The 26,039-nt window shown below is 47.8% G+C and overlaps 5 protein-coding genes across 7 annotated transcripts in view; 2 read left to right on the top strand and 3 right to left on the bottom strand.

Annotated features, from left to right (window-relative positions):
* Positions 1-885: 885 nt before the first annotated feature.
* Positions 886-2,314, bottom strand: insl5a (insulin-like 5a). The gene is made up of 2 exons (XM_084693014.1): positions 2,110-2,314; positions 886-1,031 (listed from the first exon to the last, which is right to left on the bottom strand). The coding sequence occupies exons 1-2, from the start codon at positions 2,282-2,284 to the stop codon at positions 886-888; spliced, it is 321 nt and encodes a 106-aa protein (XP_084549140.1). The 5' UTR covers positions 2,285-2,314.
* Positions 2,315-4,518: 2,204 nt separating this feature from the next.
* On the bottom strand, positions 4,519-10,958 carry dnai4 (dynein axonemal intermediate chain 4). Its single transcript, XM_084693109.1, has 17 exons — positions 10,780-10,958; positions 10,232-10,400; positions 9,961-10,142; positions 9,493-9,599; positions 9,170-9,326; positions 8,920-9,059; positions 8,570-8,749; positions 8,086-8,268; positions 7,827-7,981; positions 7,311-7,397; positions 6,993-7,144; positions 6,603-6,760; positions 6,089-6,213; positions 5,903-6,001; positions 5,581-5,807; positions 5,257-5,410; positions 4,519-4,847 (listed from the first exon to the last, which is right to left on the bottom strand). Exons 1-17 carry the CDS (start codon positions 10,827-10,829, stop codon positions 4,797-4,799), a joined length of 2,376 nt encoding a protein of 791 aa, XP_084549235.1. The 5' UTR covers positions 10,830-10,958; the 3' UTR covers positions 4,519-4,796.
* Positions 10,959-10,973: 15 nt separating this feature from the next.
* On the top strand, positions 10,974-13,308 carry pars2 (prolyl-tRNA synthetase 2, mitochondrial). Of its 2 annotated transcripts, none has more exons than XM_084693113.1 (3): positions 10,974-11,067; positions 11,551-12,074; positions 12,184-13,308. In XM_084693113.1, exons 2-3 carry the CDS (start codon positions 11,565-11,567, stop codon positions 13,063-13,065), a joined length of 1,392 nt encoding a protein of 463 aa, XP_084549239.1. In that variant the 5' UTR covers positions 10,974-11,067; positions 11,551-11,564; the 3' UTR covers positions 13,066-13,308. The 2 variants fall into 2 exon arrangements, with proteins under 2 accessions (XP_084549239.1, XP_084549238.1); XM_084693112.1 differs by having other exon boundaries at positions 11,020-11,162; positions 12,184-13,306.
* Positions 13,309-13,477: 169 nt separating this feature from the next.
* Positions 13,478-16,585, top strand: ttc4 (tetratricopeptide repeat domain 4). The gene is made up of 10 exons (XM_084693117.1): positions 13,478-13,814; positions 14,112-14,229; positions 14,305-14,466; positions 14,580-14,657; positions 14,767-14,891; positions 15,015-15,101; positions 15,499-15,737; positions 15,854-15,938; positions 16,128-16,210; positions 16,309-16,585. The coding sequence occupies exons 1-10, from the start codon at positions 13,698-13,700 to the stop codon at positions 16,406-16,408; spliced, it is 1,194 nt and encodes a 397-aa protein (XP_084549243.1). The 5' UTR covers positions 13,478-13,697; the 3' UTR covers positions 16,409-16,585.
* Positions 16,586-16,655: 70 nt separating this feature from the next.
* mylk4b (myosin light chain kinase family, member 4b) overlaps positions 16,656-26,039 on the bottom strand; it is a 23,411-nt gene continuing 14,027 nt past the window's right edge. For both annotated transcript variants that reach the window (XM_084693110.1, XM_084693111.1), the window contains 13 exons: positions 22,478-22,574; positions 21,896-22,352; positions 21,532-21,764; positions 21,053-21,158; positions 20,389-20,482; positions 19,918-20,027; positions 19,611-19,752; positions 19,221-19,291; positions 19,011-19,139; positions 18,645-18,797; positions 18,412-18,490; positions 18,258-18,302; positions 16,656-18,058 (listed from right to left, as the gene is read on the bottom strand). In XM_084693110.1, coding sequence (XP_084549236.1) covers positions 18,258-18,302; positions 18,412-18,490; positions 18,645-18,797; positions 19,011-19,139; positions 19,221-19,291; positions 19,611-19,752; positions 19,918-20,027; positions 20,389-20,482; positions 21,053-21,158; positions 21,532-21,764; positions 21,896-22,352; positions 22,478-22,574 — 1,716 coding nt within the window. In that variant the 3' untranslated portion in view covers positions 16,656-18,058. The remainder of the gene's footprint in view (positions 18,059-18,257; positions 18,303-18,411; positions 18,491-18,644; positions 18,798-19,010; positions 19,140-19,220; positions 19,292-19,610; positions 19,753-19,917; positions 20,028-20,388; positions 20,483-21,052; positions 21,159-21,531; positions 21,765-21,895; positions 22,353-22,477; positions 22,575-26,039) is intronic.

Below are 26,039 nucleotides of genomic sequence, written 5' to 3'. Positions count from 1 at the left end.
AACACACATTCACATTGTATGTGTATTTTGGATGAAATTACCAAAGGGGTTAGTATGTGTGTTTTGAATGAAATTATGAAAAGGGACAATACCAAAGGGGTTTGTATGTGTGTTTTGGATGAAATTACCAAAGGGGTTAGTATGTGTTTTGGAAGGTGTAACTATGAACTAGAGAGAAGTTTTTCTAATTAAATAAGAAAACTTCAATAGTTTAAAACATTGCTACCTCCGTCGCATAACGCCAGCTGAAGATGTTCTAAATCTGCATCGGGGGGGGGGGGGGAGTGTTCAGTGAATTACTTTAACCATGTGGTCTCAATAATAAGATTTCACTCAACACACAAAGTATAAGTTAAAACATTTATTTAGCCTGGCAAAAAATACAGTGCTCACAAAACTATATGAAATACAGACTAAAACTAGATGAAAATCCCTGAATTCACAACTTTGGTTCTCATCTCTTGCAGTGCTACGGTCATTATCAATGATCTACAGAACTAGTCTAATCTCTAAAGGCTATCCACACCAAAACAAGTATTCACAATCTAAAAGCTCTACGTGATTCTCCTAGTGCAAGTGTTCCGATTTCACGAAAAACAGTTTAAAACAATGTGCCTTAGGTGTAAGGTAAGGCAGAGCGCGCTTGGAAAAGATGACAGCGAATCTGATGAGGGGTTCAGGCAGGGGGGGGGGGGGTCGGTGGGTGGTGGAGGGGGGGGTCACACCAACCGCTGGCTTCAGCAGAGATAGGTGAGGTCACACCAACCCCTGGCTTCAGCAGAGATAGGTGAGGTCACACCAACCCCTGGCTTCAGCAGAGATAGGTGAGGTCACACCAACCCCTGGCTTCAGCAGAGATAGGTGAGGTCACACCAACCCCTGGCTTCAGCAGAGATAGGTGAGGTCACTCTTGCGGCAGCCGACCTGACAGCAGACGGTGGTTAGCATGTTGTTGATGTCTCTCCGGCTCAGGTCAGACCCTAAAGTGGCGCCCTGGTTCTCCATACTCCCCTGCTCGCCGTTGGACAAATCTAGGAGGTGACAACAGAGCGGTTAGCACCCGTACACTTGTGGAGGTTACGTCTGGGACTTGAGGAGTGCTGCTTGTGGATTTGACTCAATGTAACCTTAAAATCATTGTTGCTTCACAACTCCGTAAAAAAAATGGGTCTGGGTCAAAATACATGCATATGATTCACTGAGTCAAAATACATTGGCTCGCTGGTTCCTGAGTATGTACATCAAGTTTTGGCTAACTCTTGTGCATGGCTGTAATTGCTGGTCAGAGTTCCTACTGGACATGTCTACGTGGAAGCATCCATTCTGTCATCTGGCAGCTCATCTAGCTGGTGATAACGAGCAGGGCACAGGAGTTAAATGGGTTTGCTTGTGTCTGTGTCTGCCCTGTAAGAACATGCTGCTCCTCTTATGGGATAACACAATCAGATAAGACGTGAGTTCCTGGGTAATCAGAACGCAGACCCAGTCACCAAGGCTGCATGTATGCCGGCGCACGCATACACACACGCACACACACACACACACACACAAGGCCAGGTCTGGGACTGTAAAACGCAGTGTTATTATATATATACATTTCTTTTTCATGCCGCGACTGTTTGACCCTTCCCTCAAGTCTGCCCCACACACACACATCCATGACCCACTGGAGGTGAAAGGAGTCCGCAGAGAAGCCACCTCAACTTACAGACTAAAAAGTGCATTACAACTATTTAGTGATTAGTCAGAGGGTTAGAAACACAAAGACTTGTTGAACTTGAGTAGATAAACATGAAGATAAAGAACATTAAACCCCTGTGAAGGTGACGAAGGTGGATCAGATAAATCAGAAAAATCACAAGACGGAAAGAGAGCGAAGAATCAGATTGGTCAAAGAAGAAAACAAGAAGACTGTGAGGAATCAGATGCCTGAGCTGTTTGGGAATCGGGCTTTTAATCAGAAGGTTGCCGGTTCGATTCCTGGCCATGCCAAGGCACTTCACCCTACTTGCCTCAGGGGAACGTCCCTGTTCTCACTGTAAGTCGCTCTGGATAAGGGCTTCTGCTAAAAGACTAAATGTTATGTAAATGTAAGGAGCTCCAGCTCACCTTCCAGTTCAGAGTCGGCGAGAAGCCTCCTCCATCGAGACCCTCCACAGGTGTAGACCACAGCCCTCAGGAACTCCCTCCCACACAGCTTCACCGCCTTCACCTCGGCCTGCACCTGGCTCACCCCCACCACCACGCACAGCAGCAGGGGAAGCAGCATCGCCGACGCACGCATTCTGGATGTCTCGCGGTCTGGATGGTGTGGAAGAACTGTTCGCTGTGCTTCTCGCTGGTCGGTTGAACTCTGTCGTCGTCCGGAGGAACTCCTGGTCTTGTCTCAGTCTTGTTAAGGCAGTAACCAGGCGGAGTTCTGCCCTGGTCTAAGACTTCCCTCAATATATACCTTCCTCCTTTAAACTCATTTGTGAAGGACTGTCTCACGCTCCTGGCCCATCCCCATTCATCTCTCCATCTCTCCTCACCACTCGTCCACCCACCCACCATGGCGACCGCTCATTTCCAGTCAGATCCGGTCATTTCCAGTCAGATGGCTCTGGGCATCCGGCCCTCCCCGCCCCGCCATCAGCATTTGGAGTCTTAAGAGGGTGATTTCAATCAGGTCATTACTCCTTTACTGCACCAAAACCCAATCATCTGTTGCGAGAGACAAACGATTGCTCTCCGACCCCTCTATTTAAACAGCTTTATTACAGCGACCTTCCATTTGATGCAATCCTTAATAGGTGACCTGGAGTGATGCCCCTCGGCTAAACAGATGTTTGGTGTTTTCAGGGACCAGTCGTCAAATTTGAGGTCCCTTAACAGTGTTTTGTCCCAGTTTAGAGCTACAAAAAAAGCAAATGTTGACCTTCCATTATAGCCATTATGGGTTTATTGACGGTATAATGTGGTACACCCACCTAACCCTGACATGTGAGTCATGTTTGGGCAGGTCACATGACCACAACATGTTAGGAGGATTCCCCTGTGATGAGACTAATGTAGTGGTGAATGTAAACACTGATGGGGTTCGATATTGGAAGCTCTGGGGAGTGTGTGTGTATACCTGCCGTGTGTGGTGTGTGTGTGTGGTGTGTGTGTGTGTGTGGTGTGTGTGTGTGGTGTGTGTGTGTGTGGGGAGTTGTTTTAAAATTAGAACAACTAAACAATAAGGGTAATTTACGGGGCGTCTTTGAAAGGTTTTGAGTAAACAAAGGAAAGAGGATCAAATGAGACAAAAGTTTTAAATAACAAGTATTTTCAAGTATGAGACATTATTATATGACTATGACAACAGTAAAGTATGATAACACGTATTATTATTCTTATATTTTTGTATCTTTTGAATTAAACATTTGGTTTTAATCTTACATCAGGTTTGAGGAGGTAGTGGGATGCAATTTAATTTTCTTGTTATTCAAGTTGCATAAATGTTCGATCTAATTTGAAAGTCAGTGGTCATATTAGTGGTTAGGTAATCTAAGAAAATCTTGTGCTGGAGGCTAAGTACAGAACTTCTTTACCCCATCTCGCTCAGACTCATTCTCAAGGGAATAGTGTCTTAAAATATTTATTTGGTCTTCTGTATTGGTGCTGCTGTATAAAAGTGCAATGTTTGAAGTGTCTTCATTTCATTATGTCTTAAAAGCATTTCTGCTTTCCTTTTTTTATATTTATTTGTTTGTATTCATGCGTAACACTTTTGCACAGTACTGTCTACTTCCTGTTGAGACAGGAAGTTCCTGTTCTCTCTTCTCCGTGACAAACCACCAACTTACTACAACTGCACAAAGTGTCTGACTTAAAACCACCATCACAATAAGTTGTAATAATATTCATAATAATAATCATATTTATAATGCACTTTATATTAACTAAAATCTCAAAGTGCTACAGGTTAAAAACAATAAAGGGCAGGAAAAAAACAATCATGTCAACGCAGAAAAAAAGAACTGAAAAACAAGTACATTTTGTGGATTTTCCTGTTGTGTTGTCAGTGGTTTTCCAAGGTTTCATATTCCCACACCTATTGAGACTCATAAAACGGAGCTTTCTGTTTGCAGTAACAGTACCTCCTTTACGATCACTTTCAACACGGAGAGGTTCAATGTTGGGGAAAGACCGTGCCTGTGTAATGACCGCCTTTACTAGTGTGGGTGGGATGAGCTGCATGCTGTAAGGTGTGTGTGTGTGTAAGGTGTGTGTGTGTGTAAGGTGTGTAAGGTGTGTGTGTGTTTATGACAGTAAACGGGCTAAATACCCCATTGCCCCTGAACAGAACAGCGTCAAAGACAACCTCCTTTCCACAGGGAACAAGTGCAGCTCGAGTGAACAAGCCGGGTGGAGTGAAAGAGGAAGTTTGCAATAAAATGTGGTCTGACACACAGTAAAACCAAGCCATGGCCAGAAGTCCCATGAGCTAAACCACGAGAGAAAAACAAACTTCCCCGAAACTTATCTCAACAGACAACAATAGAAATTGAATCGTTTCCTGGTTATCCGTTATTGCTTTATTTTTGTTATACATTTGTTATTCCCCATATCAAACCAAGACAGCAGACCACAACCTGCTGTTGCAGTCTTCTATAATCGGATTGTGGAACTAACACGAGACATTCAGCCGCCCCACTTCTCTGGGGATCACAAAAAGAGGAAAACTACTCAGAAGGTGGATGAGAGAAGCTCAGGACAGTTCAAGGGACATTAACCTGTGTGTGTGTGTGTGTGTGTGTGTGTCGTTTGTGTTCTCACAGCTGGCTGGCTAGGGTGGAGCTGATTATGTCTTCTAATGTGTCCACCTGAGAAGAAAGAAGAGGCTATCAGCGCACAAGGTAAGTGCAGCTCCTCAGCCACGCCCTGACGGAGGAGACGCCACATCAAACTGTCTCTCAACAGGAAAAACGTGGCTGGCAATATCAGTACATGAACACACAGAGAAGAGGCTGAAAGCACGTTGTAATGATAACACATCTGAAGCAGTCCCTCCTGTCTGAAAGAGCAAAAGCTGCCGATTATGTAATTGTCGGATATACATGACAACGAACGTTTGCGTGCTTTCAATTGAAAGATAAACGGTGTGTGAGGCAGAGGTCTCTCAAACTGAGGGGCATCAAGACACTTCAGGGAGATGAGGTTGTTTTTTACACGAGGACTAACAGACGTTTGAGAAGCACTGGTATTGGAGCCTCGTGTTCATCCAGGACTCACCTGGTCACCCTCTCCTACGCTGAAGTTCTTGAGCTGGTAGACGCTGACTTGGCCGTCACTGTCCCCGACCAGGACACAGTCTGTCTCTGTAGCAAACAGCAGGGAGGTCAGCCTCACCCCCGGCCCAGCCAGGCTCACCACGGTGGGGTCCAGGCTGGGGGGGGGAGAGCACAGGAGGTTGGTGAACAGACCATGACGTAGATCTGAGCTGATTCAGGTGATGAGAGAGAGAGAGAGAGAGAGAGAGAGAGAGAGAGAGAGAGAGACAGAGAGAGACAGAGAGAGAGAGAGAGAGAAAGAGAGAGAGAGAATTTGTTTTCTCACATGCTAGCACCCAGGTCCCAGATCTCCACCCTGCCGTCATTGACAGCCCCGAACACGGTGGCCCACTGGGGGGACCACATGACGTCGTACACGGCCCTCTGGGTGGAGGGGAAGCTCAGCACCGGCTCCAGCAGGTCCTGCCTCCACAGGTGGATGGTCCAATCAGACGAGCAGCTCAGAAAGAGGTCCTCGCAGAACGGAGACCACGTGATGCGATACACGGGGCCCTAGCCACGTGTCAAACAGGACCAGGACCAAAGTCTAGAATTACCCTTTCAATTCGTCCCTTTCGGCAGCTACTGTGTGAAGGGCTTGGGCCTACCTTGTGCGCAGAGTAGGTCTCCAGATACTGCTCGTTGTAAGAACAGGAGCACTTGTGGATGTGGCCCTCTTCTGTGCCTGCCAGGTATATGTTGTAGTCCTGAGGGCAATGCATGGTCTTAACTCCCCTTTCGCACCGATACAAACAAAATATAACAGACAGACAACTTTCTGGAGGAGATCTCACCATAGGATGGAAGTCGAAGCAGAGGCCTGGGGCCTGGCGTGAGATCAGAGCCTCGCTCTTCCTCTCCTTCTCGGCAACCTGTGTCTTGGTCTTCTCGTTCCTCGTCCTCTTCAGCTTCATCAGGTCTACGGGAGGCAGAACACACGGACTAGCGCAAATGAAGCCAGCTAATGAGATAGCCATGCCTCAAACACTGGGAGCTAATGAATTAGCCATGCCTCAAACACTGGCCCATAAACTAATTTGAAGTTAATTAAACCATATCTGAAATAAATAACTGACTATGTTCCAGCGCTAAAGACAACAGCCTTCTGATGGGAATCAGATGGCTGAGCGGTGAGGGAGTAAGGCTAGTAATCAGAAGGTTGCTGGATTGATTCCCCGCTGTGCCAAATGACGTTGTGTCCTTGGGCAAGGCACTTCACCCTACTTGCCTCGGTGGGAATTTCCCTGTACATACTGTAAGTCGCTCTGGATAAGATGACTATATGAAAATGATATATGACCTACTGACCTATGCAGTCGAGGCCTTTGCGTAGGAACCACTTGCTGATCCTGCCGTCTGCTGAAATGGAGATGAGGTTCTCCCCCTTGTCCTCCCCTGCTGGACCTCTCTCACTGTCAATCCACCTCACCTGCCACACCGGGCTGGTGTGCTTGTGGGCGCACTCACTGCACAGGGACAGAGAGTTCTGATGTCAGAAGAGAGACAGCTTGGAGAGGAACCTGACAGTTTGCATACTGCATTACTGACCCTCTTTTAGTGTGTATTCTGCATACTAAGAATGGCGGTGACAGACAAAGTTATTTAATTGGATTTTCCATTGATATCACAAACTTGGTAATAAAAAAAAAAAAAGAAATACGGCTCGTTTGTGAGGAAATAGCTTCTCTGAGCACCTACGTGGTGTCAGTGGTGGGCGTCTCGTCTCTGCTCTGCACGTTATACGTGGCTACGCTGCCGTCGTGCATCCCCACAGCTAGCAGACTAGCGTTGCTGGCTGAGAAGTCCAGGGCGGTCACTCCATTCTCACAGTGAAAGACCCTCTCAGGCCACTGGAGATGAGAGAAGCCCCTGTTAGCAGGTAGCCCAACTGAAGCATGAGGAGAGAGGCATACACAAACACTAGCACAGAGGAGAGAGGCATACACAAACACTAGCACAGAGGAGAGAGGCATACACAAACACTAGCACAGCACCATAGAACAGACACACACACACCGTTGGGTTCTTCAGGGACCAGCAGCAGACTAGGCCCGATTTCTGGTCTTTGAAGTCAAATTGTCCGTACCCGACAGCCAGAAGGTCCTGTTGGTAAAGACAACATGACTTAACAATTTGTCCAGCCAGAGATGGTAAAAGTACACACATCCTTCACTCAAGTAGAAGTACAGATACTCAGGTTTAAAAAGACTCTGGTAAAAGTTGAAGTACTGACTACACTGTTTCACTCAAGGTAAGAAGTGTGGGCTCTTTTTCAAAACCTTTTTTAGAAAAATCTTTTTTCAACCTTTTGAATCTTTTTTTCCAAACACACAGTGAAGAGAGGAAAGGAGAGAGGAGAACGGAGACACCTAAAGCAGAGCAGAGCACAATAGCATACAGTAGAGTCCTCATCAATGTAGCTTTAAACTTTTTGGGGAAACTTAAAAAACTTGCTCCATGGTAGCATCGTAGCTTCACTACCAAGGCTCAGTATAACAGGAGAGGGAGACAGAGAGGAGGAGAGGAGCTTACTGGATTGGTCTTGTTCCAGGCCATGCTACTGACGTTGCGGCCTGCCGTGAGCTCACAGCTAAAGGCCCAGAGTCTCTCCAGCGCCGGGGTGAGCGAACTCTCTTCGTCTTCCTCCATCCTCCCTGCTGCGTTGGTCTTCAGCAGAAGGTCTTCATCTGGACAATGAAAGGCCACCGTTTAGTATTTTATTTTCGATCATATTTTCAATGCGTATGGTCTGTGTTAGCTTCTGCTGTCAGTAGAGTAGTAACTGTTGCACCTTCCAATATGGGGAGTTGTCTGTAGGCAGCAAGCTTGGGCTGGTAAATGTTCTCCAGAACAATCCTTTCCATCACAAACAGATCCTGCTGGAAGCTCTCAGACTGGAGAATGAGTTCAGGGTCCGGCTCGTCGTCCGTAGGGACCAGGAAGGTCTCCATCTCGGTCTGGGAAGAGGTGCTAGCTGGAGAAAACACACATGTGTATAGCTGCATGCTATGAACCGTACCTGAATGTCAAACCCTCTCACACAACCCTTCTGTACATGACGTCTTAAGGTTGGTTCACGCTGCCCCAACAATGTCCAACAAACACCAAATGTTCGCCTGTTGGCTGTCGGGTTTAGAACATTTAGACAGATAACTGTCATTTTCAAACTGCCCCAACAAACACCACCAGGCGTGTCCCATCACACCCAACAACTGGTCTGTGTTTGTTTGGGCAGCGCCAACAGACCTGTGGAGACCTACTGCATCCGGCGTTACCTATACTGGTGGTGCCCAGAACCGACACAGTCCTCTCAGGCCCGTGAACAGTGTCCAGTCTGTGGTGAGAGAAGGTCTCAGGACTGATCAAGTCCTCTGAACTGGGCTTCTGGACAGCCTCACCCACTCCGTCTGCCAAGCAGAAGGAGTCGTACATGTCCCAGGAGGAGGCTGTGCAGGCTGTGGAGGCAGAGGCAGAAGAGGGTCAGGGGTCAGATGGGGCACTAGGGTCAGGGGTCGGATGGGAAGATTCAGGGGAGAGTTAAGGGGACATAGATTGAAATGACAGATTGACTGAGGCAGAGGGACCCTAGGGAGTTTAAGAACACATTCTTATCATTATTACCAACCTGCATCCACCATATTGATGCTCTCACATTGGACCTCTTTGGTTTTGGGCGCTCCATTGAACGTCTGCATGGATCTTTCCACAAACTGGTCATTTCCCATCCGGTTCCTGCACAGTTCCTCATACAGGGCGGTTCTCTTTCTTGGGATGAGAATAAGGAAGTGTGACATTGCTTGTATTGCAAATTCAAGAATGATCTATCGGGGGAAACACCGAACACGGAGAAGTACGAGAAGCCGGCGGGTGTTTACTTGACGTCCTCGGCCTCCGGCGAGTCCACGGACACGGAGACCGACGGCATGTCCAGCATCCAGACAGTCTCTGACTCGGTGAGGTACAGCTCCACCACATCGTCCAGCATCTCCTCCCCCACCAGCTCCTTGACCTCCTCCCTCCTCACCTGAACATCTGGCGGAAGAAAACACCCGATTGATATGATCGTAGCACATTCAGCGGTCATTTGAGTCACTGTGCCTGTTCTTTGCGGGTTTGTGTGCTCGCCCCGTGTCTTTCATTCAACTGTTGATCTGATAAAAGAAAAAATGGAATCGATATAGCTAGAAATAACAGTAACCTGAGGTGCTGATGTCTCTTTTAGACGATGGGTCCTCGATCTCTTCATTCATTGACTCCATTGTGGACAGACTGGACCTGGAAACGGTGCTGCTACCGAACACTGACCTGGAACACATTAGTGTTAACCCCATTACAGTATGTCAGTGGTCCACTGGTCTAAATAACAGTTCTCCGACAGGTAGTCGGTAGTCAGGTGGCTGAGCAGTTAGGGAATCGGGCTAGTAATCCGAAGGTTGCCAGTTCAATTCCCGGCTGTGCCAAATTACGTTGTGTCCTTGGGCAAGGCACTTCACCCTACTTGCCTCGGGGGGGAATGTCCCTGTACTTACTTTAAGTCCCTCTGGATAAGAGCGTCTGCTAAATGACTAAATGTAAATGTAGATGAGAAAATACTAGACTTTGCGACTCAAACCTTGCACGGTGAGAAAGCCATTACAAATTGTATGTTAAGTCCGAGCTTGGATACCTGGTAAAGGGCCCAGCAAAGCTTGCGTTGGCGGTTGTCTGGTAAGCCGTGGAGAAGAAGTCCGAAACAGTGCCGCCAGACGCGTCGGTAGCAAAGATTTTGCTCTGTTTAGGCTGTATGAACCCTGGGTCGGGCTGGTAGAGGGGTTGTGGGGTAACATCTTTGCCATTTTCATCGTATACCTGTCCAAAAAGATGAGCGTAATATTATGTTTGAGTGCACGCCTCTATAACAGCACCACACCTCAACATGGTAGTCGTTGCCATGTTACCTGAACGATGTGTTTTGGTGTTTGAACAGAGTTTTTATCAATGAGTTTACTGTCGCCGGCCAAACTGAAACTCTTTCTGCTAATGGAGGCGGTGACACTCTTTGTACGGGTTGTACTGTGGTTGACCCGAAGTATTCCTGAAGTTGACGCATTTACTGTTCTGGAGGACCTGAAAAGTACAATGTGTATGGATCAAATTTCTTGATATTATGTATACAGTAGTATATATATATATATATATATATATATATATATATATATATATATATATATATATATATATATATATATATATATATATATATATATATATATACAGTACCAGTCAAAAGTTTGGACACATTTTTTGCCATGTGTCCAAACTTTTGACTGGTACTGTAGCTATACATATGTCTTAAAGCCACAAATCACACGAAAAAGGCAATAGCAACGTTAGCTACATGTCTGGGCTAGCTATCTACTGTACATGCAGTTTCACAATGTCACTAACAATACAACTAACTTATGTGTTTGCATGTGTCAATGTTTTACTGTCGGTGTTGACTTACGGTGTTATTTTCAGAGTAGGTTTCTTCATTTTGGCTGTGGTGGTTGACATGCTGTACACCAATTAGTTGCTGGCTCAGAAAAACCTTCATGTATCTGGTTAGAAAGAATCAAGCCGGTTTCTTGCACTTCTGCTAGGAGTAGCTAAGTTTAATTTTTGTTGAGGATTACCATAGTAACAGATGTTTCTCCAGACCGCTAGGTGGTGCTAGTAGAGCTAAACACCGGAGCTGTGAGTGACCAGAGCTAAAACCATGTGACGATAATGGCAGCGTTATGTAGCTATCTCGGTAAATGCTAAAGACTCTTATGTTCTGGTCGTAATGTTTTGCAAGCTGTAACATTAAAAATAAAAACGTATTTTGCACTGTCAATCGGTTTTAAGGTGAGATTCTGTCTATCTTATTTAGAAGTCTGAATGAATCTGACTTGAATGAATACTAGCCTCGATCTGCTTATGAGTTGGAAGCTAGATGTCAGTGTTTATTGCTACCAGCTAGATAACACCCTACAAAGCTAGGGGAAATATACATTGTAGTAACACTGGCTAGCTTTTTAAAATGCACATACAACACATGTTGGCTAAAAGGTTGACTTTTGATAGTTAGCTAATTTAACCTGGAAGTCAATGTCACCGTCTACATCTTCGACACTTGTTGACCTTGTCATTAAGTTCGTCACCCAGTTTGATAAGTAAAACACTACCGCTGTATTGCTGCCGGGCACTTTCTAAATGCTGAATTAAAATCTTCGCTTCGATGTATTTCCTCCAGGGTACTAGTCAGCCATGAGGGTCCTGTTGTGGCAGAAAATCCTGCACCATCTACCCAGGACCCTAACCACTCCCTGCAGAGGTTGTGCGGGCCAAGCTCTCCTGGTCTCCCGTCTCTTTCAGCCCTCAAACCTCCGTGACGTGGGGCAGGAGGGCCGGGCCCCGGGGGAGACGACCTGCAAAAGCCAACGACTGATGCAGCAGGCTGGGCTCATCCACCCCTCCAACCCTGGCTGCTACCACTACCTCCCCGCCACAGTGCGCTCCATGGAGAAACTGGTCAGGCTGATCGACCAGGAAATGCAGGGTATCGGAGGTCAGAAGGTGGACATGCCCAGCCTGTGCTCAGCTGACCTGTGGAGGCGTAGTGAACGCTGGGATCTGATGGGGAAGGAGCTCTTCCGACTGCGAGACCGTCACGGAGGAGAGTACTGCCTCGGACCCACCCACGAAGAGGCAGTGACAGAGTTGCTAGCGTCGCAGGGAACCCTATCCTACCGACAGCTCCCACTGCTTCTCTACCAGGTACACGCTGACTGCACCACGCCCCGTCATCATCACACTTTAGATTCTTCAGTCACGTTGTGTGTTTGTGGTCGTAGAAACCGCTGTAATCGAGCTTCGATGCGTGCAGGTCACCCGCAAGTTCCGCGACGAGCCCAAGCCACGCTTCGGACTGCTGAGGGGTCGAGAGTTCTATATGAAGGACATGTACTCGTTCGACGCGAGCGAAGAGGCCGCCTACCAGACGTACGAGTCTGTGTGTCGGGCTTACGCCAGGCTCTTCTCTCGGCTGGGCCTGCCCTGCGTCCAGGTCCAAGCTGACACGGGCAACATCGGAGGGAAGCTCTCCCATGAGTTCCAGCTGCCGGCGGAGATAGGAGAGGACCGGTTGCTGGTGTGTGGAACTTGCTCTTTTTCTGCCAACGTGGAGACAGTGGCTCCTGACAGGACGGACTGCCCTCGCTGTCAGACAGGCACACTAGTGGAGTCCAAAGGAATTGAGGTGGGCCACACCTTCTATCTCGGCACAAAGTACTCGCGTATATTTGACGCCTCCTTCACCAACACCCAAAACAAGTCTGCCGTCACCGAGATGGGCTGCTTTGGACTTGGGGTGACCCGGATTCTCGCCGCAGCCATCGAAGTCATGTCAACAGAGGAAGGTATTCGATGGCCCGGCCTGATAGCCCCATACCAGATCTGTATTTTACCCCCTAAGAGGGGTAGTAAGATGGACAGTGTAGCTGACTTGGTTGATGACTTGGTCCAACAACTGCGGGACACCTTGCCCAGCCTGAGAGGAGAGGTGGTGCTAGATGACCGAACCCAGATGACTATTGGTAAGAGGTTGAAGGACGCCAGTCGACTGGGGTACCCATATGTTGTTGTGGTGGGGCAGAGTGCTCTAGAGGAGACTCCTAGATTTGAAGTGATCTGTCAACAGGCTGGTGACAAACTCTACCTCAGTAAGGATGGCCTGGTAGACTTACTCAGAGCTGTGGAAACAGTCTGATTTTGACATGTATCAGGACTTAATTTGAATGGTTCTCTTTCATTGAATGCTGATTGTATGTGTCTACTGTATATTTGTATGTTGGAAGCTGGACTAACAGTTCGTTTCTTCAAAGGGATGGGGGTGGGAAAGGATGATAGCTGTCAAAAGTCAGAAGTAAAAACATGGTTCTATTGTATCCAATGTTGTATTTTGTGTCTTTTTTCCGTTTGATAGATTATGCACATTTCAAAAATTTTGAAAATGCAAAATTCGGAGAGAAATAAACAGTTTTGCAGCAAGAGTAGAAATGAAATGCAAATATACAACGATCCAAATCAGTTCAACATCTGTAGCGTTCCGCAGTGGCACTCAGTCAGTACTGGCATGTTTGAGAACCGTATCCGGAACTGTCACGGGGAAATAGTAGTGCAGCTCGGAGACAATTTGATGTAACGCTAGTTCACCCACATGTAAATAACTGCGGGTTGGAAAAACGAGAGCTGATTTTTTATAAGATTGTCTGCCACGTGGATCTTTAGGTGGCTACTAGTATCAATGTTAACGTACTGTGATACTATAATCACGCTGGTCATTTAGAAATCAGGCTCCTGGCTGTAAGTAACGTTAGCTAGCTAGCTAGCGCTGTCAGAATGGCTTCGCTACAACAACAACAAGGGGACGATAGTGACGATGGCATGGACGAGTTCATGGATAAATTCAAGAAAGAAAAATATAAAAATGGGTTTAACGAAAGTACTTGGGAAGAGGTAAGGAATGTATTATTTTGCATGTTTAAACCTAACCTTAACCTTTGCCAGCAACCTAGCAGAGCTGGGGGGCATTCCAGAAAGCATGTAATGCGACACAACCGGGTAAATTAATTCCCCAGCTGACACCCAGCGTAGTAGCAACATTGCCAGTAAGTTGGCGCAACATTGTGTGTCAGTTAATTAACCCGGGTATGTCGCATTACAGGCCTTCTGGAATACTCCCCAGGTGAGCCTACTCTCTGTTTAACTTGAGATGACGTGATGGCGCATTCATGTCTTCTCTCCTGTGTGTAGGAATTTGATAGAGTGCCGATGTTCATGAAAAGTGTACCTGACGTGATAGACTCCAGTACACACCCCGAACTCGCCTGTATACAGCACATCATCCACGACGACGACAGATCTCCCGAAGGTATGCTAGCTGAAAATAAAAAAGAAATGTGCCTTCTTTACTGAACAGGCTAACTGAATGTCCTTGTCTCCTCAGAACATGCAGAGGCTCTGAAAGACGAGGGGAACTCGTACTTCAAAGAAAAGAACTACAAAAGGGCTATATTGGCCTACACAGAGGGCTTGAAAAAGAAATGCGCCGACACTAACGTAAATGCCATCCTACACACAAACAGAGCAGCAGCACACTTTCATCTGGGTAAAGATCTGTTCTCAAAGTGTCCATATAAATCTATACTCTATACTCATATACTCCATCAGCCAGCCGTTCCCAGGTAGCTCTAACATACACCCTCTTCCCTCGTTCCACAGGTAACATGCGTTCTGCATTGAATGACGCTGCAGCTGCAAGGAAGCTCAAACCAGACCATCTCAAAGCGCTAATACGAGGTTTTGACACCGTCACAAGGATTGCATTGGCTTACCACAGTTATATTATAGGAGGTTTACCCTGTTGGTAAATTACAGCTGTAGACCTTCTCTCCCTGTGTCTACACAGGTGCCCAGTGCTTCATGGAGCTGCGGTACTATACCGAAGCTCTTCACTGGTCTGAAGATGGGCTCAGGCTGCAACCTAAAGACAAGAAGCTGCAGGAACTGAGAGCTGCTGCAGATAAACAGAAAGTAAGAGATACCAAGCTAGGACGCATGCCTTCATCGTCGGCATCCTTGTCCTTCTGGGTTTTACAGGAGGAGAAGTCCATGTTTTTAGGAGAAAGAATAAAACTGGTTTTCTTGCTGGTTTAGAGAGCGTTGGAGAGAGACGCGAGGAAGGCGAAGGTGAAAGAGAAGAGAGAACGTGGGGAGAAAGAGACCCTGCTGGCTGCTATCAAGGTGAGTTTGTCAAGAAATGAAAACCACCTCTCACAGGTACCGGATCATTTGGTCAGGAAGCATCACAGTAACATCTGTCTGTTCCATATGGGAGCATCACAGTAACGCCTGTCTGTTCCATATGGGAGCATCACAGTAACATCTGTCTGTTCCATATGGGAGCATCACAGTAACGCCTGTCTGTTCCATATAGGAGCATCACAGTAACGCCTGTCTGTTCCATATAGGAGCATCACAGTAACGCCTGTCTGTTCCATATGGGAGCATCACAGTAACGCCTGTCTGTTCCATATGGGAGCATCACAGTAACGCCTGTCTGTTCCATATGGGAGCATCACAGTAACGCCTGTCTGTTCCATATAGGAGCATCACAGTAACGCCTGTCTGTTCCATATAGGAGCGAGGCATCAAGCTGCTGAAGCCAAAGCAGCCGTCGAAGCGCAGGTCTGACAGCGAGGACGAGGATGTGGGTTCTGCAGACATGGCAGGGCTGGACCTTGATGGGCTAGCCTCCCAAGAGGCCACGGGGGTGCGAGTGTCTCTGGATGAGCAGGGAAGTCTGCAGTGGCCGGTCCTCTTCCTCTACCCCGAACACCAGCAGACAGACTTCATCTCAGCCTTCAGAGAGTCCTCAAGGTTTGTTTCTCCTACTGACGTTTCATTTGGTCCTCCGGTCAACTTGTGTAATATTAACGGTTTTTGTTTTTTACGCATCACTTAACTGCGAACTTCGCTTGCTTTCCCACTGTTAGCTTTGTAGATCATCTGGCTGTCATGTTTGGTGAAGAACTCCCACCTTGGGATGTGGATCGAAAGTATCTTCCTCAAAATCTAGAGGTACCTCGTTTTTTTTTAACTGCAGTTCTCTTTCTGCAACAGCCTGCAAAAGAACCGATCAACAGATGCGTTAATAATTGTGTTTTACTCTTTACCGATTGCCAGACAATTTCTGTCAATTTTTCTGATCAATTCATAAATTTTCCTTTTTCTTTCCTGGGTTTTAACTGCACTTACTTTTCCTTCCAGCTGTTCTTTGAAGATTATGAGAAAGAGTCACTGCACCAGGTGGACCCAGAACAATCTCTCCTTAAAGTCCTACAGCATAAAAAGTAACTAGACAGGACATTTAATCAAATTCTCCAGGATACCGGGATTAAGTGACTTGCTTTATGTATTTTGTCTAACCATTCTCAAACTCTTTTACCAGGTACTTTGTGAAAGCTGGAAGTCCAAGCTTCATTGTGTTGGTAAAGGACTCGCCGTTCTTGAAGCAGTTTTTATCTGGAAAAAAATTGCATAGATTGTGAAGAGGTCTTCCTTGGGTGATTTTTAGGCCTGGCGATCTCAGAAGCTGGGTGTTATTCTAAGAAATCATATTCATGTCATCCATTATGACTGAAGTTGGTCCCCTTCTTTGCTTTTGCAAATATTGGTGTTAATCAGTGTGCTAAAGACTGCAAAAACATAAACAGTTACTAAATGAAGTGTTTCTGTCATATCTTGTGTGGATCATTTTATGATATCTAAGGATATGAATGAAATCAAACAGTGACATGTATTTTAAATCGCAAGGTTTATTAATTTTTAACATTTTCTTTTCATTGATAAATGACAACTTGAAAAAATTAAATCACAAAAAAAATCAACAATTTAAATAAATCAAAATGACGAAGCTTTCCATTGTCAAAGGGTACAGTGAGAATCAATAAGTGGCCACAGGTGACCAACTGACAGTACATAATGTAACCAGCTATGCGATGGTGTGACAAAACAGCAGTTTTCTGAGATAAATACCCTTTTCTTACAGTTTGTAAAGCCTTGCATTTCAAGTAAAATCCGGCAATGAACTAGGATCATCCCTGAACATAAGAACTAACACATAGTTGATAAACATTGAATCATAGGTAGTGTTTTGTATGTCGTTACGCCTTCATGGAAGGTGAGAGGTCTACTCTAAATTGCAAGAGCAAGCGAACAGCATGCATGGGTTACACAAGCTTTTACCGGTAACGTTAACCGCGGCTCACCCGGTTAGCAGTAGGCAATGGGCAGGCACAAGAGGGTGACATTCAACTGTACTGTTTATTTTTATGACTAGGGAAAACTGAAGAGCCGTGTCGTAGGCCTACCATTTACTGCATCTAAAAAGGTACGGTGGAGCGAAAGCTAATGGTTCGTTGTGTTTGACCTCGTTTCTAGCCTGTGAAACGATAATGTAATCTTGTAATAATATATTTATGATGAAAATGGGGAAATGTAGCATTGTGTTCATGTAAAATAAACAGCAGTTCAAACTATTAACCGATAGACAAGCTGCGATTATACCAGACAACTGTAAAGAGTATAAGACGTGTTGTCACAAATGTAGCCTAAATCAATCTCCGCAAAGCAATTCCATCTGAACATCTATTCGCAGTAACTATGCTTGTTTAAAAAGCAGCTTTAGACCTACAGTAGCCTATGTTTGATTAGTGATCTATTATAAAGTGCATAGCATGCAGCTTCATTCATGTTCATTTGTGAAACTAATCAAAAAATGTTAAACTAGTAGCCTACAACCATCTTACCACAAACAGGAGTTCTGAATACCTGTGCGGTTTTGTGTGACGTGAGATTATTTATCGAGATTCGCTTTAGTTGCCAGTAATGCTAATCCTATTTTTGCTATTTGCCTATTTTATTGTTGTGAGACAGTGTTCAGCATGTCAGTAGAATCTGACCACCTTCGTACTCACTATCACAAAGTACACTATCGCTCACAGCCTCAGGTGACAAAAAGTCATAGGTGACCTTCATGGCGACGAAGCCGGCGCTGAAGCTAGCGAGCCGCGGTGCTAAGCTTATGCGAGGCAGAGAGTAGTCATCCGGTAGCCGTGCAGCAACGGCAGAGTTGGTCCAGTTTCGGGCTCCGCAGCCCTGTGTTATCATGAAGAACCTGTCAGGTCTCGGGGTTCATTCTGGAACAAAAGCAGAACAGGAATCAGGATGAGACCACAATATTCCATAGGCTATATTTCCCTCTGAGAAGTCAGTCTGTAGTGTCTAGATCGGGGGTGTAAAAGTAATTTAACATGTCGGGTCTAGACGAAAACAGATTGTACCAGTCAGGGTTGATGTTTAATCCAGAGAATTGAGGGGTTGGTGGTCAAGGTTTACCTAGCTCTCTGGAGGAGGGGCGTGTGTGGAGTGGCACTTGTTTTTCTAGGAAGTAAAGAAGAAAAATCTGCATCAGATCACTGCCATAGAAATGTGTTATGTTTCCGTGGTATATCGAACACATCATTGTGGAATAGTCAATATGTTGTCATACCTTTTGATGCAGGCGGTAGTGGAGACTGTGGTCTGACAGCCATGGGTGTCTGAGCGACTCTGCTGCGCTCATCCTCCAGCTAGAGATTGACACACACACACACACACACCATCCAAGTCGAGTTTACACTAAATTAACGCAAAATCGCGAGGGTGGGATGGAGTTACAGGCATCACGGTCTTAATCTTCAAGCTCATGGCATCATACTTGAAAGAATGTGTCGAGGAACACACCTTTTGCTCTTGACCAGCAGGCGAGTGATGAAGTCTTTGGCCTCCTCTGAGATCTCTGTAAACTCTTCTTCCTCGAAGTTCCACTGGCACGCCAGGATGTTGTTCAGGGTTTCATTATCATCGTCGCCCAGGAACGGAGACAGGCCGCTAAGGCTGTAGGGGAGTGGAGAGGTCAACTACTGTAATAGTGTGTGTCTTGTGTATGTGTGTATGTCTTGTGTCTGTGTCTTGTGTCTGTGTATGTCTTGTGTATGTGTGTATGTCTTGTGTCTGTGTGTGTGTCTTGTGTATTTGTGTATGTCTTGTGTGTGTGTCTTGTGTATGTGTGTGTGTCTTGTGTATGTGTGTGTATATATCAGAACTCACAGCATGTAAGTGATGACCCCCAGGCTCCACATGTCAGTTGGGAATGAAACAAACTCGTAGTTGATGACCTCTGGAGCCAGGAACTCAGGTGTCCCAAAGTTCACCCTCAGCTTCTCCCTGGGCTTGTACCTAAGTGGGAGGGGCAAGACAATGGTCCAGTTTATACCTGTAGAGCAGCACCAGGAAGAGGGAGGAAGTCCAGTATATTACCTCCTGGCCAGACCAAAGTCGATGATCTTGATCTTGTTTGTGACTCTGCTGACACACAGAATGTTCTCCGGCTGCACATGAGGAATGAGCGGCGTGACACAGGAGACAGAGAAAAGACCAACGTTATAGGTCTGTTGGCTGAGGAGGACCAAGGCAACAGGGTTGGCTTTCAACTGCCGCTAAGACCGTGTGAAGTTGTGCTAGGTTCGTGTGAAGTTGTGCTAAGTTCACTCACAGGTAGGATTACCCTGGCCTACCTCTACACATTCAACTGTTTCTAACTTCCTGCTCGGAACTGACGTCAAATCTCTTAGAGACGGCTGTTCGAACACGACTGACCCGACTGCCCAAAATCCCAGTTTCCCAGTTCCCAGCCAGTCACACACGTACCTTAAGGTCAAGATGGAGGATGTACATCTTGTGCATGTACTGCAGGCCCTCGCTGATCTGACGGATGAACAACACGGTGTCCAGTTCCGTCAGGTTGTAGTTCTCGTCGATGATGCGGTCGAACAGCTCCCCGCCGTTCACGCTGTGGCGTCCAGAGTAGAGAACACACCGTTAGAAATGCCATCGCAGAGAGGGAGAGAGAGAGAGACAGAGACAGAGACAGAGAGAAAGAAAGAGAGAGAGGGAGGAGGTTCTAGAGCATTTAACCCCCCCACACACACTTTCTTACAGACGCGTGAGGACTCACTATTCCATGACCAGGATGATGTCGTGGCGAGACTCGAAAGCAGCGTACAGCTGGATCAGGTTGGCATGGTTCAGCTGGTTCATCACCTGGATTTCGTTCTTAACCACCTCCTGTGAAACGACCCAGAGAAACAGACTTGTACTGTCTCCCTCTCCAGACAGACAGACAGACAGGCAGGCAGACAGACAGGCAGGCAGACAGCATGCCTAGTTTACTAGGCCAATCAGATAGCTACTTGAGCCATCTATTACTCTATTACTCCACCCACTCATGTCTCCCATTTTAAGCAGCTGACAAATGGGAGGGAAGGTGAGACACTGACTAACTGCATATACTAGATGTTTGTGACCGCATTTGGAAATGATTCACTATCCAACCATCGGGGTGTTTGGGAATCTGGTGTATCTACAACGCCAATGACGTGTGTTCTTGTAAATATTTCCCAGTCAGCTTCTATATCAGGAACATTACCTTCTCCTTCAGGCTTCTGGCTTTGATGATCTTGGCAGCCAGCGTTAGACCCGACGAGTTCTCCACACACTTGTGAACCTGTCCGAAACGTCCCCTTCGAACCCCCCAAGGAAACAGACAGTCAAGAGTCAAGAATGACAACGATTCCACTGATCAATCCAGGACGCGCCAAAGCTTATTCACCTCGTGATGTCATCAGTTGGTGACATTGGTCATGCATCATTACCAAGGGCATGTGAGAGATGAGATGGCGTGCAGAGCAGTAATCTCCAGGCTGAGACTTGGGTTTAACACTGGCCTGTTGCATCACAAGGGGCTGCTGTTATGCACTTGCCCCCCTGCCCTCCCCCCCCCCCCCCCCCCCAGCTCCACCCAGAGGCTCATAATCATCTGCCCTTGAAAGGGACAATTAAAAGAGCTTGGGGAAAAACTTTTAACTGGCTCCATCGTGGAGTGGGATGTTTCCTTTGATTTCATTAGACGAGGCCGGCATGGGCATAGTGTATGTGTGAGAGATTGTAGGGTAGTTTTCACATACCTCTGGAGTATAAATAAACTGCCTGACTCTGGTGTTATGAGAGCTGAGAGTAGGGGAGCTTAGTGTGTGTGTGTGTGTGTGTGTGTGTGTGTGTGCGTGCTCTTTCACTCTTGTCCTCTGACTCACCCTCCTAAGACCTCCTCTCTGTTGATGCTGTAGAAGGTGGCTATCTGGTGAGGTTTGGGTATCACAACGCGGTGTTCGAAAGGGGCAGAAGGTGGAGGGCTGGAGTCTGACGGAGAGAGAGAAAGAGATGGAGACAGAGAAAGACAGGTAGAGAGAGAGCGAGGAGCTGAATGTAGTGACTAACTCCATGACACCGTCTCCATGTCCCATTTGCCAGCTGTGGTATGCTGGTGACGTTCAAGCCTGCATAGTGCTATGGCATTGGATCTGACTTTCTTAAACTTGAATGTCCTTGACCGAAAAGCCAAATCTAGTTGTCTCTTCCCGTCAATCAGCATGCAAGCATAGCCACACCGATCTGGTCAGCTTTCCAGAAGCTCATAAGATCAGGATGGTTTCGTTCTAACTCCCTGCTGGCCAGGCCAATGAAGACATGGAAGCTACTAATCCATCAAAACAACTGATATTCCAGCTCTTACCTATCATGTACTCTTTCACGCCGGACTCTCCGTCCTCCTCCACCTCCTCTGACTCCTGTGATTGGGCAGTGTCCGGCTCTTCCCCCTCGGGTACTCGTCCTCCCTCCTCCTGCTCCACTCCCTTCTCCTCCACCTCCTTCTCCTCCTCCTCCTCCTCCACCCGACTCTTCTTCAGGTCATCCTTGACCTCCTCCTCTGTGACTCGTCGTTTACTGCTGGCCGCCACCTCAGAGCTAAACGCAAATCAACCCGAAGAAAACAACACCAAACAAATCTAAATGTATCATTGCGGTTTGAAAAGAAGCCAGTGAGGATGTGAAATACGGTTATCCATGCAGATGTGTGTTTTGTGAGAGAGGAGTACCTCTCCAGTGACGGAAAACTGCTCTCAGGATTCTGTGTGGGAATGTCGAGAGCAGGCCCAAGCACCTGTTGTTCTGATGTCATCGCTCCCTCCTCACCCTCTCCTCCTCTCCTCTTCTTCTCCTCCACCTCTTCCGGACGCTCCTTCACCTTTAGCTCTCCCTTCTCTTTCTCCTCCTCCAACTCTGACTCAGAGTCTCTGAAAACGTCTCCCACCTCCTCCTTCTCCTCCTCCTGCTCACCCGGGCTGCTCCACCCCTCCTCTTCCCCCGCTAAAGAAGGGACCACTGGGACGCACTCCTCACCCAGGATCAACTCTTGTGACTCCGCCCTTCCTCCACCTCCTCCGTCCACAGCAACCCCTTCAGCCTCCGGGTCGCCATGGGAACGCTCTGTGTTCTCCCTGTTCAGTTTCTCCACCTGATCCTGTAGCAAGGTCTCCCTGAGGGGGGCAGAGTCTGCAGGGGAACAAACACAGACTATCATCGACTACCACCTTCCAATCGGTCACGTGGAATGACCTGAAGTACTTGTACTACACTATTTGAGAAACGGAGGTGGTAAAAGGAGAACTGTGTCCTACCTGTTGAGTCTGGGGGACTCCTCTTCTTCTGGGCCTTAAGGCCCTTCGCGTTAAGGTTGGACTTGTCCTTCCCATCCTTTCCTCTGAAGTCTTTCACCTGGGAGAGGGAAGGAGGAGAATTGCCTGAGAAGATCCCTTTGAAGTGCATTCGGCTTTGTGACGTCTGTGAAGCACACGGTGAAGTTAAGAAGAGGAGCGCTGCTAGAATATTCTCCTCGCTAGGATACACCGGACAGGGAACGGCAACACCAGACAGTTTAACACATTGGGTTTTGGGTGTCAAACTACTAAAACAATCAACACATTTGACACGTGAGGGACTTCTGTTCCCCAACTGTTCTTGCTCACGGTCCCAATACTACAACGCTGTCGGAGACAGGAAGTGCTGTCAGAGACAGGAAGTTCCTTTGTGTGTCAGATCACATGACCGGTCTCCAGTCTCTTTTCCACTGACATCATGTTTCCCGCGACACATCAAACAACATGTCAGAATATAAACTGACTTCCATCCCGAGAGCTGACAGTCCGTTATCTGACGGTAAAGCACTGATCTAAAACAACGCTACTCTTGTCAAACATTAAATGTAGGAGAAGTTGTTGGCATGTCTGCCTGTCTGTCCCCTGTCCCCTGTCCCCCGTCCCCCGTCCCCCGTCCCCCATCCCCCCTGTCCCCCGTCCCCTGTCCCCCGTCCCCTGTCCCCCATCCCCCCTGTCCCCCATCTCCCCTGTCCCCCGTCCCCCGTCCCCCGTCCCCCGTCCCCGTCCCCCATCCCCCCTGTCCCCCGTCCCCCGTCCCCCATCCCCCCTGTCCCCCGTCCCCTGTCCCCCATCCCCCCTGTCCCCCGTCCCCTGTCCCCCATCCCCCCTGTCCCCCATCTCCCCTGTCCCCCGTCCCCCCGTCCCCCATGTCCCCCCTGTCCCCCATCCCCCCTGTCCCCCGTCCCCCGTCCCCCATCCCCCCTGTCCCCCGTCCCCCATCCCCCCTGTCCCCCGTCCCCTGTCCCCCATCCCCCCTGTCCCCCATCTCCCCTGTCCCCCGTCCCCCCGTCCCCCATGTCCCCCGTCCCCCGTCCCCCCTGAGGGTGTCCTGAGTTTTACAGCATCTTAGGTTACGAGCAATGTGGCGTAATAAATCAGAACTTACGAGTGTTTACCTAGCCTTGCCACCCTACCACCCTAGCCTCCAGCGGTTGAGTCAGCCTACTGCACAAGATATCCTAGTGAGAGGACACACACACGCTTAACTGTAAGGACTTCACACATAAATGTATGTTTCTGAAGAGCTACAAGCCTAGGAAACATTGATAACGTTCCTCCAGAGTTGAGCATCATTGGTGATCTTGAGTTCCAGTCAGTATGCACTCCGTTCAATGAGGTCCTGACATCAGGCATTGCAGACACGCACAGTACAATGTAAGCTTACTGTGGCCACAAACACAGCTGTCAGACATGACACACCGTTCAAAGAAATGTCACACATTCACAGAGTTATTCGCGGTCGACTTCACAGCTGGAAGGCACACACAACATTTCCAGAATCCTGTGCCTCTCTAGTAACTGTTGGCTAAGCTCGTGTGTGTTGAGGGTGAGGCTGCACACTTGTCACCAATCTAAGAGATTCTCTCACAGACCAATGGGCTTACAGTTTACAGGGACCACCAAGGTAGCATCCTGATCAAACATGGACAATGTTCTGAAGCTTTGGTCGAGTTCCAGAGCGGTTACAATAGTAGTTCATAGGCTACTGAGGCAAATACAGCACAGTTCAAACTCACGTCAGATGACCTCAAAAATCAAAAAGACCGTCAGAGAGGTGTCGCTGCCCCCGCCCCGAGCCCCACCCCATCACTTCCAGCCACGTACCTTTCTGCTGGCTTTACTGACCCGGCCTTTAGGCTTCTTAAACAGCATCTCCACCAGCCTGGAACTCTTCACCACGTCCCCGACAAAGTTAATGATCTGCTGCATGCTCTCCACGAGCCTCTCCACCCCCTCCAGCCTGCACCCCTGCTGCTCCACCCGCTCACTGGCCTCCAACACCACCCCCTCCAGCTCCCTACCCGCTGCCTCCGCCTCCGCCCCGCCCCGGCTTCCCTCTAGCAGCCTGGCCACCTCCCGCCCCACGCTCCCCAGGTCCCGGGACAGACCGTCCAGCCGGGTCAGGACCGTCTCCTGCAAGCTGAGCAGCTGATCCATCTGGGAGCTCAGGGAGTCCATGCGAGTTTCCACGCAGTGCAGATCTCCGTCAGGCCAGTCGGAGGAACAGGAGGAGGAGGGCGCTTTGTCCAGTCCAGCCGAAGACGGCCTCTTCCCTCCTGGTTTCTGCCCGTGTAGAGGTTTGCGGTCGTACACCTTGGCCAGGGAGTTGACCAGACTGGAGTTCATGGTTGTTTCGGCAATGGGTGGTAACTACACTAAGCAGTCACTGTCACGAGCGTATTAGATCAAAAGTCAACAACAACCAACTCTTCCGTGTTCAGGTCTTTGTTCAGAATATAGACGTACTCCGAACAGGCAATCAAAGTCGGAACTTACTTCAGATTAGCTCGGGCAAGACCAGACCATCAACAGCTCCAAAAGCAGAAAAGGAAGAGTAGGGGACAGGTGCCTAGCTGCTCACACGGGGCTCTCTAATACTCAAGGCCCACATAACAACTTATAAGAATAGCAGGGGGATGTCCTCCACTAATACACAGTGGGCCCCATAGGACGTCAGAACTAAAGTGGCCACTGATGAAGGCGGATGGGCCCGGGAGGCTGATGGGCGCGTGACATCCGAGAGCCTCCCTGAGCCGTCGGGCCAGGTGTCAGAATCTGGAGAATTCGCGTTTGAAACCTGATCTGGAGCGAATAACAAAACGACCAAAGTGGAGGACAGCTAACGCAACCACGTGTTCTAAAACCGACAGCGTTTCACTGGACAGACCCTGGAGAGACAACCTCCAAAAAGGGACGGCCTCTAAAAAGGACAGCCTCTTAAAAAAAGGACAGCCTCTTCAGAGACAGCCTCTTCAGAGTAATCCTTCAGATGTTTTGAAAACAGGAGAAACTGTAACTGTCTTTCTCCTTAGCATTGTTCCGGTGTGTTGAAGAGGAGTAACAGGTGAGAGCGCACAGTCACTAAGACTTTATTAACCCCTCTGGACCTCTGCATTGTGGGTATTTCTGAACCTCCCTTGGTCGACCTGTTATTCCCAAAGCGGATGTGTGTAGTCTTGTAAATCTGAGATTTGAGCAGCAAAGGAAAGTGAAGAGTTTGACCAAAAAAAATGAAGCTTCAAGTTCCAGGATTTAAGACAAACCCGGGGCTACAGTTCCCAATATACGACAGCTATCTGAGGTGAAAGGTCATCTACAGTTCCCAATATACGACAGCTATCTGAGGTGAAAGGTCATCTACAGTTCCCAATATACGACAGCTATCTGAGGTGAAAGGTCATCTACAGTTCCCAGTATAGGACAGCTATCTGAGGTGAAGGGTCATCTACAGTTCCCAGTATAGGATGGCTATTCACCCAACCTGAGGTGAAGGGTCACAGGAAAGAGGAAAGACACATCGACA

The sequence above is a fragment of the Hypomesus nipponensis genome, chromosome 26 (genome assembly GCF_054491055.1).
Source record: "Hypomesus nipponensis isolate SF chromosome 26, ASM5449105v1, whole genome shotgun sequence".
In the NCBI taxonomy this organism is placed as follows: Eukaryota; Metazoa; Chordata; class Actinopteri; order Osmeriformes; family Osmeridae; genus Hypomesus; species Hypomesus nipponensis.
The sequence above is the reverse complement of the archived record's forward strand: the minus strand, read 5'-3'. Positions and strand labels throughout refer to the sequence as shown.